This window comes from Sphaerodactylus townsendi, linkage group LG07 (assembly GCF_021028975.2).
Source record: "Sphaerodactylus townsendi isolate TG3544 linkage group LG07, MPM_Stown_v2.3, whole genome shotgun sequence".
NCBI classification, from domain to species: Eukaryota; Metazoa; Chordata; class Lepidosauria; order Squamata; family Sphaerodactylidae; genus Sphaerodactylus; species Sphaerodactylus townsendi.
The window spans coordinates 68,981,169-68,994,826 of NC_059431.1; the positions used below are offsets into that span (position 1 = coordinate 68,981,169).

Genomic DNA, 13,658 nt, shown 5'->3' on the forward strand with positions numbered 1-13,658 from the left:
TCCCCACAAAATCAATCTGGAAACTTCAACGGCTGCAGAATACTTTGGCTTTGTTATTATCAGTAGCTAGATGGAACATGCATATTACTTTCTTCCTGCAATCATCCCACTGGCTGCCCATCCATTAGGAGGGTCAAGTTAAGTTTTAGCTAGTAGATACAAACTACTTCATGGCCTTGGACCCATTTCTCCCTATATGCTCCATCACAACAGTTTCATTGGAGCAGGGTTTTGGGCAGGTATTTACTGTAGCAAGAGAAAACACAAATGGAAGGAATAGCAGTCTAAAAAGACAAAAAAAGCCTATTTATTGCAGGAAGAAAGAGTGGAAACTGTCTTCCTAAGTGATGGCTGTGGGAGCCATTTCCTTTCATGAAAGTTAGAAACCTGTAACTAGCACTGTCATAATGAAACCTGACTGCTATTGCTTGGTGTTCCCCTCTGTGGAAGTCAATACTGTCCCAAATTTTAGTCTGTTTTCTCCATTGCATTCTGTGGGAGCTATTGCCAACATTATCTGCATTTGAGTACTACTGGAAAGAGGCTTAATTTTTTACTTTTAGTTAAGTTCCTCTAAGTGTTTGAAATAGCTGGGAAAACTTTCCTTTCCAACTTTGTTCTAGCAATCAGTTACATCCTTCCTTTGGAACATGCACCTATAAGAGACAGGTGCTATGAGTATTGGAATCTGTGGAGATAAAATGCTAGTCATACATCCATGTAGTTTCCTGGCAAAATCCAACTAGGATGTGGCCTAGTTGCAAGCAAACGTCAGCAATTGCCCATGAGATGGTTTCCCACAGGCAGGCGGTTTTAGAGTTTTCTTTATGAACACTAGAGCTTGGGTTTATTGGATGGGAATTGCAAGTGCAGGTCTTAAGTTTGTGACAGAGTAAAAGAGGGAATGCCTACGATTATGCAAAGATTTACTATTTCCGAGCCATATGATGCTCTTCTGTAATGTGCTATTGGTTCATGTGGAAGCCGAGTAAGAATTATGTGAGATTTATTAACCTAGCACTACTTATAGAGGAGGGTTTAGAGGCACCCAAGAAGAAATGTGTGACAAGGAACTAACTATTCATATTTGAATTTTTAGTACTACTTTCCCCATGGAAGCCAGAAAATTCACAATGAGTATTACATTGGGTATTACACTGATAAAACAAAAGTCATAACACACCCGGACTAACAAATTTACTAAAGCATAAGCTTCAGAGAGCCAGTGTGGTGTTGAGAGGTGGTTGAGAGGAGTGGACTCTAATCTGGAGAACTGGGTTTGATTCCCCACTCCTCCACATGGAACCTGCTGGGTAACATTGGACCAATCAGTTCATTCAGAACTCTCTCAGCACCACCTATCTCACAAGGTGTCTGTTGTAAGTAGAGGAAGGGAAAGAAGCCAGTTTGAGACTTACGGTTGAGAAAAGGTGGTTGAGAATTTTAACAGAAATAACAGAAAAATTCATCTTCTGATATCTGATGAAGGACATTTCAGCCTCTTTGTTGCTCATATCTAATCTTGTTGGCTTCTAAGGTGCTTCTGGACTCAAATTTAGTTTTTTACTATAGACCAGCATGGCTACCCTCTCAATTTTGAACAGAAGCAGTACCTGGATGATAACAATATGGTTTTTCTGAATTTTATTTGGGCTGCTGGTGCAGGTAAAGTTAGGCAGACATTTCGGTGTGTATTTTTCATGCCTCTATAATGAACTATTAAAACCTGTATGATGTTGAACCCTTCTTATGAACTGCACACTACTTTGGTGGGTTTTCAAGGCTGTGTGGCCGTGGTCTGGTGGATCTTGTTTCTAAAGTTTCGCCTGCATCTGTGGCTAGCATCTTCAGAGGTGTATCCACCAGACCATAGCCACACAGCCTGGAAAACCCACCAGAACCAGTTGAATCCGGCTGTGAAAGCCTTCAACAATACATTGCACACTACTTTGGTTGAAAGATGAGTTATACACATTGCCTTAAAATATACATGCAATAGAAAAAGCTAACTAAACTTTGTGTGTTTTTAAAAACTGTTTGGAAAAGTTTTTTCTCCAATTCCACTCTCCAATCTTTGTTTTCCTTTTCCCACCTCCTTTCCTGATATCGTTGCAGTCTTTATGGGTAAGGGGAACATTGTACCAAAACAAATTGCAATAAAATGTTAAGAGAAAACAGTGCATAACAGACAAAGCTCATCAAGATGTTGAAATGTCAAGTGTTTATTTCTGAAAAACAACCCCTTCATGTGCAACTTTGCCATTTAAAAACAATAAAAAAGAATATCTTTCAGCTAGGCTACAAGCTAGTATACATAATACTTACATTAAGTTAAAACACAAGTACATTGCCATCAAGTAAACTTCAGAGTTCAAGGTAAAAAAAAAAAGTCGTATCTTGGAAGAAACAGATACAGCCACATGTATTTCCAACATGTGTTTAAGTCAGTTGAAAATCATCCTGGTACTGGAACAAGTCTGGTCCAAACCCAGCAAGATAGAAAGATTGTTCCAGTGTCTCATAAGAGTAGACCAAGGGGTGTTCCAGCGGCTCTTCTGCATAATTATACTAAAGGATAGCTAGCTGCGGTGGCTATCCCACAGTGGTTTTTTCTGTCTTTAGCCATGTAGATATAGCCTTTGTCACCCCACTTTTCACTCCAGCTGAAAGAATGCAAGAAAGTCTGATTAGAACAATTATCTGGAGAAGTTACATTGAGATCTATTTGATGTAACATAAATGCATCTGTGTAGTCTGAAACATTCTCTCCTGGAGATTCTAGAACATAGGCTTGAGAGTTCACATGGCTTAACAACTGGTCTTCTGTCTTACTGCCCAACAAAATCAGAAAGACTCCATTAGAAGGATTCTAAAATCCAGCTTTCAGCGCCAACAATATAGACTTTTCTGTGCCTACCCTTACCAAAAACTTTCAGCACAAAGTGCAGAGAACATTCTGACCTGAGTTACATATAGCTAAGTTTCCTGACATATTCTGCCTTTCCACACTAGTACAAATCCCAACAACTGACATACACAATACAAAAGCACAAGCACTATATAAAAGCAAAGGCACAATTTCAAAGAAGTTCCCAATGTTCAGCTACAGTTAGCAAGACACAGGAGTTTATGCCTGACCCAACACAAATGTGAACTTAACATTGGTCAAAATTCTTCTTAAATTATCTGCAAAGCTGTTAGTCCACAAAAATGTTCACTAGCCTATTTACAGCCCAATCCAGATGGGAGTGGGGGAGTGCAGTGGCCAGGGAAAGTGCCGCTGCATTACAGCTGCACCTTTTTCTATCAGGTTGTCCAGTGGCATGGGGCAGGAGGAAAAACTGCAAAACTCTCCTGCTTCTCTTCGGGAAACGCTATAGGGGAAAATAAACTTCACCATGAAAGTTGTGACACAAGTTCGGTGCTAGCCGCAGTGCAGCCTAGGGGCTGAAAATCTGGTGGAAGCTGCCTACAAATAGCTCCACCCTGGATATTGTCCCCTCCCCCATCAGTGCCAAATTCTGTGCCAGAAGGGCACAGTGGCTCCCTTTTCTGCATCCAGTGGGGGATCCCCGCCCCAACCGGGAAGCTGTAATGTCACCCTAAATCTAAACTCTGGCAGAAAAGCAACGGAGCGTACCTGTTTTTAACAATCCAGTACTTCTTTCCATTTTCATCTGCACCCTGAAAGCCATATCCAACTACAAGAACACCATGATCCAGGTCTTCACTACTGCATTGTGGTTCATAATAAATACCTAGAAATAGAAAAAAGGTGATCCATTTTGCGGAGGAGAGAGAAGAGAACACTTCCTCTATTGTATATTATGTTTAAACCACCCAGTCCCTCACTGGATATTTACTAAAACCCTGTTCACAAGTCACAGTGAACGCTTGTGTAATCTGTGTACAGTTCAGACTTTCTTAATATGTGTGTTGATTGGTGCTTACAATACATTAAATATATGAACATGGCTAAATACAAAAGATGTTGGCACCAGATTTTCTGACCACAGCAGACCTCTAGAAGGCAAGAACACAACCACCAGTTGCACGCCACTGGGCAAGAACAAGGTGGAGGGGACAGGTCTGGTTTCATTTGTAATGAAGTTTTTGCAAAAGTACAACCTATCCTCCCCATCCTGCTTCAGGACACTCACTCTATGGTGAATGAGGGCTTCTGACAACTGCAAATAACAGCTGGCCAGTAAACTAAAAGCCTGCAGACCCTGATCCAGTTTCCATTCTTTGGCTGGCAATGCCTTTTCCACATACCCTCACTAACAATTCTTAATGTTCCAGAACTGTCCACAGGTGTAATCCACTTTATTAAGATTTAACAGTTCATAGACCATACATCAAAACAGAAAAATTATGTTTAGTCACATCTACTGCCCAAGTTGGCTATAGCTACTTAAAATAACCTTAGTTTATGCATGTCTGATATACTTGAGTATTTCAGTAGCCACCTTGCAAAAAAAAAAAAAATTCTCCCTGGATGGTATGTTTTGGGCAAATTTAAAAAAACACCTGCAATTGAATCAAACACCAATTAAGCGGCAACAGCAGAGATGCTGTTCTGAAGCAATCGTTAAGGAAAAAACCAATCAACGAAGTTGTAAGCAATGCATTGTCATGTACAGCCACCTTAGTTTGAGACTGGTCAGCATATAAAAGTAATGCAGGAGTTCAAATTTGGCTGGGTATTTGATCCCTACATAAAGGGGAACGTTTCTATTTATTATTTATTTAATTTATATCCTGCTCTTTCTGACCAAGGCTAGGCTCAGGGCAGTACGCAAACATATTTAAAAACAGTATATAAAATCATTTATAAAAATCAAACCATCAGCAACTGACCAGAAAACAGATGGCAAACCAACAACCTAAACCTATCAGAACCATCATTTCAGCCCAACAACCACTGTCTGGGTGTGGGGAAAATTAAAAAAGGGGGCAATAACAGATGACAATAGCACATAGGTGGTTAGTGTGGTGGGAGGCTAGCAAATAGAAATGGAATACATGCATGGCCTCAACCAAAAGTCTGATGGAACATTTGTTTTATAGGCCCTGCGGAAGTGCTTAAGATCCCACAAGACCCTGGTGTCCTCTGACAGATTTCCATGAGGCTGGAGCCACAGTGGAAAAAGCCCTGGCTTTGGTTGAGACCAACTGCACATCCTTGGGACCGGGAACCACCAGTAGATTTTTATCAGTGGTCTGGAGTGTTCTCCGTGGCCAATATGGGATGGTGTGAGCTTACAGATTCCATCTACATCTTTTTGCAAAAGATTTCAGTCATGTCTGAGACTGAAAACTCTAACTATAGTTACAGCTCTTTCCCCACTAAAAGGTTCAAAGATTTCATGGCAGGAATCAACCTGCTGTTGTGGGTTTTCTGGGCTGTGTGGCTGCGGTCTCGTAGCTTTTGCTAATATTTCACCCGCATCTCTGGCTGCAAATGCCAGCCATAGATACGGGTAAAAGGTTAAGAAAACACACAACAGCCAATTTTGTTAGTAATTTTGCAATCCAAAGTTCTGTTCCACGAGGACCAACAGTGCCCATGCACTGCTACTTGAGTAAATACTGGAAGATCATCAGCACTGAGAAGCTAAATTTGCAGTTAATAATTGCTTTCCACATCAAGACTGAAATGTTTGGAAGGCCCATGTCAAGCTGTATGATTGAAAAACCTATACATGGGGTAGAGTAAAGATTTTGTTAAATTAAGTCTGAAGCTTGTCAAATAGTTTAATTGGGCCTGAAAACTAAATTGGTGAACCACAGGGCATATGTGGTATCACAAGTATCCTGTAAACTTCCACGAGTGCTGGTATGTACTGAGCACCTTGGAGAAAGAATAAATTTTAATGTTAATTCAATTTTTCTGTTTGACATACTGAATATGTTTAGAATATGAAAGGCTGGACTGTGACATAACACACAGGGGTAATAAAAAGGAGAGCCATTAACTTAATGGTTTTTAATGGTCACTTCTTTCTATGAAAGAAGGCATAATGCCTCATTCAGAACAGTAAATAAAAAAGACAATCCCACACAAATCTGGATAAAGTCTTACCTGATTCATAGAACTGGAAAGAAGAGTGACCAGCGTCAATAGCCACAGAAACTGGACCCATAGCAGCCACAGCCTTCATGAGGGCCCTTTCACGCCCTTCTGGGATGTCAACAAAGCCAGTGTCATTAGCAGCATTGTATTCAGCCTTATACAGGCAATCTTCATCATCCTGTGGGGGTAAGAGGGAATGCCAAGGGTCAGAAACCAAGCGCTAACACTGAAAACCTTAAGCTAGTTCATGCAAAACACAGTTCCAATAAAGAAGCACAATACTATTAAGCTCAGGATATCTTTGCACCCTTATTCCCCAAGTTCTACTTATTTCTTGGGTGCTGTGTGGTTTCCGGGCTGTATGGCCGTGTTCTAGCAACATTCTCTCCTGACGTTTCGCCTGCATCTGTGGCTGGCACAGATGCAGGCGAAACGTCAGGAGAGAATGTTGCTAGAACACGGCCATACAGCCCGGAAACCACACAGCACCCAAGTGATTCCGGCCGTGAAAGCCTTCGACAATACATTCTACTTATTTCGTTTATACACACCTGTTCTCCCCAGTGGGAGCAAAACTATCTTACAACATCTCCTCCTTATCCACTTTATCCTTAGAGGTAGGTAGACTAAGACTGACCAGCCAGGTTTATTTAATCAGCTTCCTGTGGCAGAGCAGGTATCTCAAACTGTCTTTCCCAGATTCTAGTCCAATGCTCTAACCACTACACTTTTCTGGCACTCAAATATTCATGGTTCCTAATTTCTCTCAAAGTGGGGATGCAGGAAGTATAAGACCTTCGACAATATAAGACCTTCAGTTCTGAAGAGTGGATACCCGTCCATCCAAGGCAGTAGGAACAAATATGCACATTTTCCTCAACAGAGAAATTTCACAGAGCACCTAAGCAACTTCGGTCTCAAACATATTAAATGTCCCAGTGTCATATGGATTCTACCCAAACCTTTCATATCTCCTGAAAGTTTATCACTGCATTGCATGCATTTTCTGCTTGACAAATGCACTGCTGACATAAGTAGAACAAAGCCTCAGAGCGATGTAAGAATTAGCACAGCCACAATTTTCACATGTTCAAAGCACTACCTTCTATTATGAAGCAGCAACATCAAGGTTGAATATGCATTCACCACAATCTGTCCATCCCTTAGGAAACAGAACACCTCTCTGAATTTATTCACTGCCAAGTGGCAGATGGGTTTTGTTCTTAAGGTGCAAGGTTGATTATCAAATAGCCCAAAACAGATTGTTTTAGCTGTATTACTTTTGACTGGGCATCACAACAAGAAATGCAGTAAACCTCTTCCATCCAAAGAATTCTGCTTGTTTTGAGTTTCTAAATGTGATTTGACTCTGGTATCAGGACTCCATTTAAGCCCTGTTTATCTGATAGATAATACTAAAGAATTTTAAATAAGAGCAGGTAAGAGATGAAATCACCAGTCAATTAAGAAGTCATTTTACCTTTGCAATGTATGGGTAGGATTCCTCTGAGTCAATCCCTCCATTGTCTTTTACGTATTGGAAAGCATGATCCATGAGGCCTCCATTACACCCCTCATTTCCTTCAGGCCGAGAGCAGTCAACAAGGTTTTGCTCACTCAGAGAAACCAGCTTGCCAGTTTTGCGGAAGTGCTGTCCTTCAAGGGCTCCGGTTGTGCTGAAAGCCCAGCAAGAGCCACATTCTCCCTGAGGTTAAGAGGGGGAAAACAGACGTGTAAGGTACTTGCTCTTAGAGCTTTGGCTCAGAATAGTTCAGTTAAAGAACCAGCTGCAGGCAATATGAAAAGCTTTTGCCCCAAGTCTCTAAACAGTTTCTGCCAGTTGAGAATGAATCATCCTAACCCCCAGAAACCACTGGTCTGATACATAAGGCAGGTTCACATGTTCAGGAGCCGAATGGTTCAAAACATAGCCAAAATGATGGAAACCTTATGGCTCAGCCTTGCCATCACATATGGCAAGCCATTAACTTGTTTTCAGCTCTGTCATATGGGAGGAAGGAATAATGGCCTAATTTACAAGAGCAGAACTGTCAGCCCTGACTGAAGTGCTTTGGACTCTTGGCACCTTTTCCTAAATAAATAACAAGCTGTGCTAATGCCTCTCTATTCCATTCCATGTCCTTCCTCTCTCAATTCACCTTCCAGGCACTGCTCAGGAACATCACACGCTCATCTTTTCTGACTCCTCATAAGCCTGTTTTATTCTGCCTCTTAAAGCTACAGGAAGTAGGCGACATCACTTTCCTTTCAGTTAACTGCTTAACAGTAAAATAGCTGGCAACCTTAGCAGTCACATAAGTTTACTTGGTCACTACTTCCCAGCAAGACTGACAGCAACAGCTGAAAGCAGCTGGAGGGAGGGGGCCTCACCTCTAGTGATTATTTTATTGCAGTGATGAAATTTAAGAAAACACGTTCTTGCCAGGTCTTGGATTAAAGGAGATCTGCATAGAACTGAAAATTGTACAGACCTGTTTAATACAATACATTACATGCATTATACCATACTGCATTATCATCTTTGTAGAGTACACAGGACAGTCTCTGGGATTTCACCAGAATTAGAGAGAGGGCTGCTCCACATTCATTTAAGACACGGTTGGCCCAAGGTATTTCTTGTAATCACATGTTCCCAAATATAAAAGACAGAAGATGCATACCTGATCCTTCACCGGAGTTACATATCCCTTCTCTCTCCAGTCAACAGATCTTGGTGCCTCAAAAAAGTTTGGTTCAAGAAACTCTGATCCTGTATACTTTCTTTTTGATTTGTTGTATTTGAATCCATTCATCACCTCCCTGAACTCTTCATTAGTCTGAATGAAAAAAGAAACACATCAGCAGGCCAATGTATATCACAATTTATTGTCAAAGGTTTTCATGGCCGGAATCACTGGGGTGTGGTGTGGTTTCTGGGCTGTACGGCCATGTTCCTCTGAAGATGTCAGTCACAAATGCAGGTGAAACGTCAGGAGAAAATGTTACTACTGGTATATCATAATTCATACAACTAGTACTGAGGAAATTGCTCATACATACCATGTCTCCAAAGTGATTCATTCCCAGTCTGTAACTGTGTTTTCCCATGCTGTGGTCAAGGTTGTGCAATTCAATCATTTTTAGGTTCTTCTCCCAAACCAGTCTCCTCCATCCTTCCTCCTTCTACAAGGGTTGACAGAATTTAGTCTTCACCAGCCAATAAAATCATGGATTCAGGTCAAACATCACATTAACTATGGTTTCTACCTAATAGTCTAGAACTTAGGCCATGGTTAACACAGCATTTTTGGCCCTGGTGGAACACTGTCTAATGAGACCAGGATCCTGCAGGATTTCATGCAATTCTGCAGGGCTGTAAGTCAAAGCTGTTCCACCAGGCATATGGTTGAGGCAGCAACAGTTACCATCTTTGGCCTTCTCTCTCTCCTTCTCTGTTAATTTTTAGCAAGCTCATGTGGAATTCACCTATTGTGAAATCACTATCAGATTTGTGGAATCATGTATAGTAAAAATAAACAAATAAATGGTTAGCCAATGGAAGCCACAGTTTACAGCTGCTCATCAGTTTTTGTCTGCCAGACTTTCTGCAGCTCAGTTTCTCTCACTCACTTGCTTCTGGAGCAGTCTAATAGTCCAGACTAGTCTGATCTCATTAGAGCTTGGAAGCTAGCCACAGTTAATACTTCAATGGGAGAGCAGTAAAGAAGACTGGAGATGCTATGTAGAGACAATGGCAAACCACTTCTGCTCATTTTTTGCCTTGAAAACCCATGGTCCTGGGGCACCCATGAGTTGCTTAAGACTTGATGGTACATGTGCACGTACACCCAAGTGTGTTTAGAGTTCTAGCAGCAACTATGCTTTGTGAGTTCATACCACATAATTTCCTTAATTAAGATTTCCTAACTAAGATGTGGTGCAACGTCTGACCCATGAAAAACAAACAGAAAAATTCTCTACTGCTCCTATTGCACTGCTGCCATTAACATTATGTCAGCAGAATTATTGTTGCAAATAATTTTCTATTTCACGTTAACTATTATTTTAGAAATCAGATCAAATGTTTTGATCCAAGAGAGGACCATACTGGGCACATATTTTACAAACATCTACTATCGCTGTACAAAAGACACCTTGATTTTAGCCATAACAATTTGACGCACCATTTGCTTCAATAAGATTTAAGATGCTTTCATTAACCATGAAGTCCTAAAACCTGTCCTTCCTGAAGAGTTACATATACTGTTCTAAATATGGAACAAATTCCTTAACTAGCAAAAAAACTGGAGAAGAAAATCAGAATAGTAATTTACTTATATAATCCTCAAAGCTTTGATACTGGACAAGTATCTGGACCCACTACTTGGGAGCTTATTATCCATTATTACAGCAGTGATTTTCCATCACAGTGATGTCTATCGCTTTTACTAAGGCAGGGGGACAAAAAGATGACCAGCCTTGATGGCTGACTTTACACTGACAGCATAAATCTCTTAGGGATGCTTTGGTACATTATAGCACAAAGCTCTAACAGGGTGTCTTTCAGAGCTTCTTGTGAGTCACTCACAAAATGTTCGACAGAACACCGTTCTGGAATGTATGTTACTGCATGTCAAATCACGTGTAGGAGTACCTCTCTGCCACAGATACTCACCTCATGGTATTTTTTACTATGCCATGTCTTCCACATTTGCCAGTGATCATCCAATGCAGGATCTAGGCCTGGAGCTGCAAAGCATGCACTCCAACTTAAGGCCAATAGGCACAGATTCAGCTTCATGTTGAAACTTTAAAAGAAAAAAGGGGGGTTGGTTAGACATGGAATTCTCTCTGTGGCAGTGCTCATACAGAAGTATAAATAGATTAGATAAAGTCAACATTATCCTTTCGCCATCTTCACATAGACAGTTTACCATAGGTTTCATGCTGGTTGTGCACTTACTAACTTGACCAAAGCAGTTGGTCTTCTTTTCTCTGGAATGCCTGAACAAAACTGGAACAAAGAGTGATTTATTTTTTTCCAGATGCTTTGGTGAAGTTTCCTTTCCAAAGATTTCTCATAACCCGCATCTCAATTCAAGCAAATGCCTGCTGTGGTCTTCTCAGCAGAGGGTTAAAACACAAAGAAACTTTAATCCTCAAAGAAGCCCAGTCTGAGAAACAAAACAACTATCAAAGAATGGAAACAGGAACCCTTCTAGAAAAGTTAAATGTAGACCTGTGACAGCCAGCAGTGCATATATGAACAACTAATAAGGACTAAATATTAGTAAAGACTAAGTTGCTGTGGAAATGTCAACTTTTTCCAAAAAGTTTTCAACGAAATACACAAAGAATTACAAAAAGGACAGCACACGCAGTACAAGGATGTATTTTGCTTAACCAAGAATTGAAGAAAAATAATTCACTCTGAAAGGCACAAGAGAGTAAATGTCAGAGAAAGATAAGAAACAGCTGTTATAGTTTATCCATAGAAAAGCTTCTGATGTGACTGTATAAAGTAGAACTACTATACTTCCTACCACCTCATTTACAATACAGAGGCAAGGAAGGGATAACATAATCCATTCCATGACTTAATGGCAGAAAGAAAACAGGATTAAGAACCAAAGAAAGTTCAGACAATGTAAATATGGGCTCAGTATCTAAAGGTCAAAAGCATAATCATAAATATAGGAAAATGTATATTACCACATTTCTTTTAAAAAAACATCTTGGCCCAAATAGTAGCCTCACAAACCTACATAAGTAAAAACAACTATTACTGACCCTGACCAGCCACATTGTTTATTTGTGTACACTTATGACATTATTGAACCCATATTTATATTGTCTTTTAACATTCTTTGGTTCTTAATGAAATTTATTTTGGGTTAATTTATTACCTCTTTTTTCTATCCTTATGTGGACTGTCAATTACAGAACCAAATTTTATCTCTATAAATGTTAAACCCTGGTATCTGTTTTGCCAGCTACAACACAGGCCAAATTCAAAGAATCCCTACTTTCCAATTGACATCCACAGGATTTTACTGTATTCCTAATCACCCCACTGGTTTAATTACATGAGATGAAACGTACCATGACAAACAACTAGATACACCAACATCAATATGCAAGTATAAATGATCGAGATGTGAAAGCACATTAGCAACAAATTAGGTTGGGCTTTAAAATTAGTTTTTGCCTTTCAAACTAAGATTTCTTATTACCGAGGCATCTGTTTTTATTGCACCCGTTAAATAAGAGTTTATTTCTCGCAGCGCAATTAGTAACAACAAAAATCACGCCGGGGACCTAAATGGCTGGAGCCCCAAACAATCTCTCAGGCCATCGACGTGACTCATCAGGCGTTTTCCCGGAATCATTTCCGCTTTCCTGACCCGAAGGCCGGGTTGGGGATGCGGGGCACGAGGTCTCACGGCGTAGCACGCAATATTCCCGAGGAGGAGGAGGGGAGGGAAAAACACGTGACCCCCAGAGCCCGTCCCGAGATCGTCCAGCCCGGTGCAAACAAACCTCCTCGGCGACTGACCCGCTGCCAGCTGGGGGCGGGGGGAAGGGAAGCCTCGCTGCCCAAACAAAGGTCAGCTAATGTCCCCCTCAGCACAAAACAAACGAATGGCTTAAAAACAAAACGAGGAAGGGCAGAGGGAAAGATCGAAGAACCGGGATGGTGAAAAGGCGATCTGAGAATAAATTTGCAAAACACGCAGGGGGAAGGCAAGGCGTCTCAGGCAGGGGATCGCCGCCGGCTGGGGCCCAAGCAAGGCTAAGTCTCTCGCACACATAACCCTCCCCCAGCATCTAGATGCCGTCCCCAAAGGTTGTCCATGGCGCAGGGCCTGGCTTGGCCTCCCCCAGGCAGCCTCTGCTGCCCCGCAGCCTGCAAAAGGCGCGCGACTGGTAGAGGTGGTGAGGATATGAAAAAAGAAACCGCTTCACAGGGAAGCGTCTTTTATAGACGGAGCTCAAGAAGCCCTTCTGACAGGGAAAGGAGCCCCAAAATCTCTCCTTGGGCGTGCGAGCAGAAAAAAACACCGAAGACCACAGCGCTCCTGCCTGCTAATCCAGGACGAGTGAAAACCCCGATCCGGTCCCCTGGATTTGTTTACTCACCTTCCCACAAGGGTCCCTCTAGCTGGCCCAGGCACCGGGGCTTTGCTATAAATCTCTCCGGCTTGCCAGGTTCAACCCCTGCCGCACTCACATTGGCTGCAAGGAGAGCGCCGAGGCGGAGCGAGGCCTAATCCTGCAAAAGTTCGTGACTGGCGGTCTCGTGATGCCGACGAAGCCCAGACTGGAGCGGGTGGGGTCGCGCGGGAATGCAAAATGCAGCTTTGCTTACTGGAAGCGGGTGGGTGAGATTGCCGGGGACAAGAACGCTGACCTAGCTTGCGTGTAGCTGCTTAGAAATCTAATACACGAACAAGATACGCGCATCAGCATCAAGCACAATGAGATATGGCAGAACGAACAAACAAGACTCATGGCAGTATTAGGGCACGCGGGTTTCCTTACACCTCAGTTCCATTAGCCACAGATGTTTCAGATATATCAT

At 41.8% G+C, this 13,658-nt stretch overlaps 1 protein-coding gene across 2 annotated transcripts; it reads right to left on the reverse strand.

Moving 5' to 3' along the window:
* Positions 1-2,206: 2,206 nt before the first annotated feature.
* Positions 2,207-13,405, reverse strand: CTSL (cathepsin L). 2 transcript variants are annotated; one of them, XM_048503845.1, is made up of 8 exons: positions 13,217-13,405; positions 10,752-10,884; positions 9,137-9,259; positions 8,758-8,913; positions 7,557-7,781; positions 6,086-6,254; positions 3,641-3,758; positions 2,207-2,663 (listed from the first exon to the last, which is right to left on the reverse strand). In XM_048503845.1, exons 2-8 carry the CDS (start codon positions 10,875-10,877, stop codon positions 2,564-2,566), a joined length of 1,017 nt encoding a protein of 338 aa, XP_048359802.1. In that variant the 5' UTR covers positions 10,878-10,884; positions 13,217-13,405; the 3' UTR covers positions 2,207-2,563. The 2 variants fall into 2 exon arrangements, with proteins under 2 accessions (XP_048359802.1, XP_048359801.1); XM_048503844.1 differs by lacking the exon at positions 13,217-13,405 and adding an exon at positions 12,310-12,332.
* Between the last annotated feature and the right edge of the window lie 253 nt (positions 13,406-13,658).

Excerpts from the sequence above, each read along its gene's own strand:
- CTSL (XM_048503844.1), bottom strand. Across the intron at positions 8,914-9,136 it reads TGAATCACTTTGGAGACATG|ACTAATGAAGAGTTCAGGGA; the intron begins GTATGTATGAGC and ends TTTTTCATTCAG. Across the intron at positions 7,782-8,757 it reads TAACTCCGGTGAAGGATCAG|GGAGAATGTGGCTCTTGCTG; the intron begins GTATGCATCTTC and ends TCTTAACCTCAG.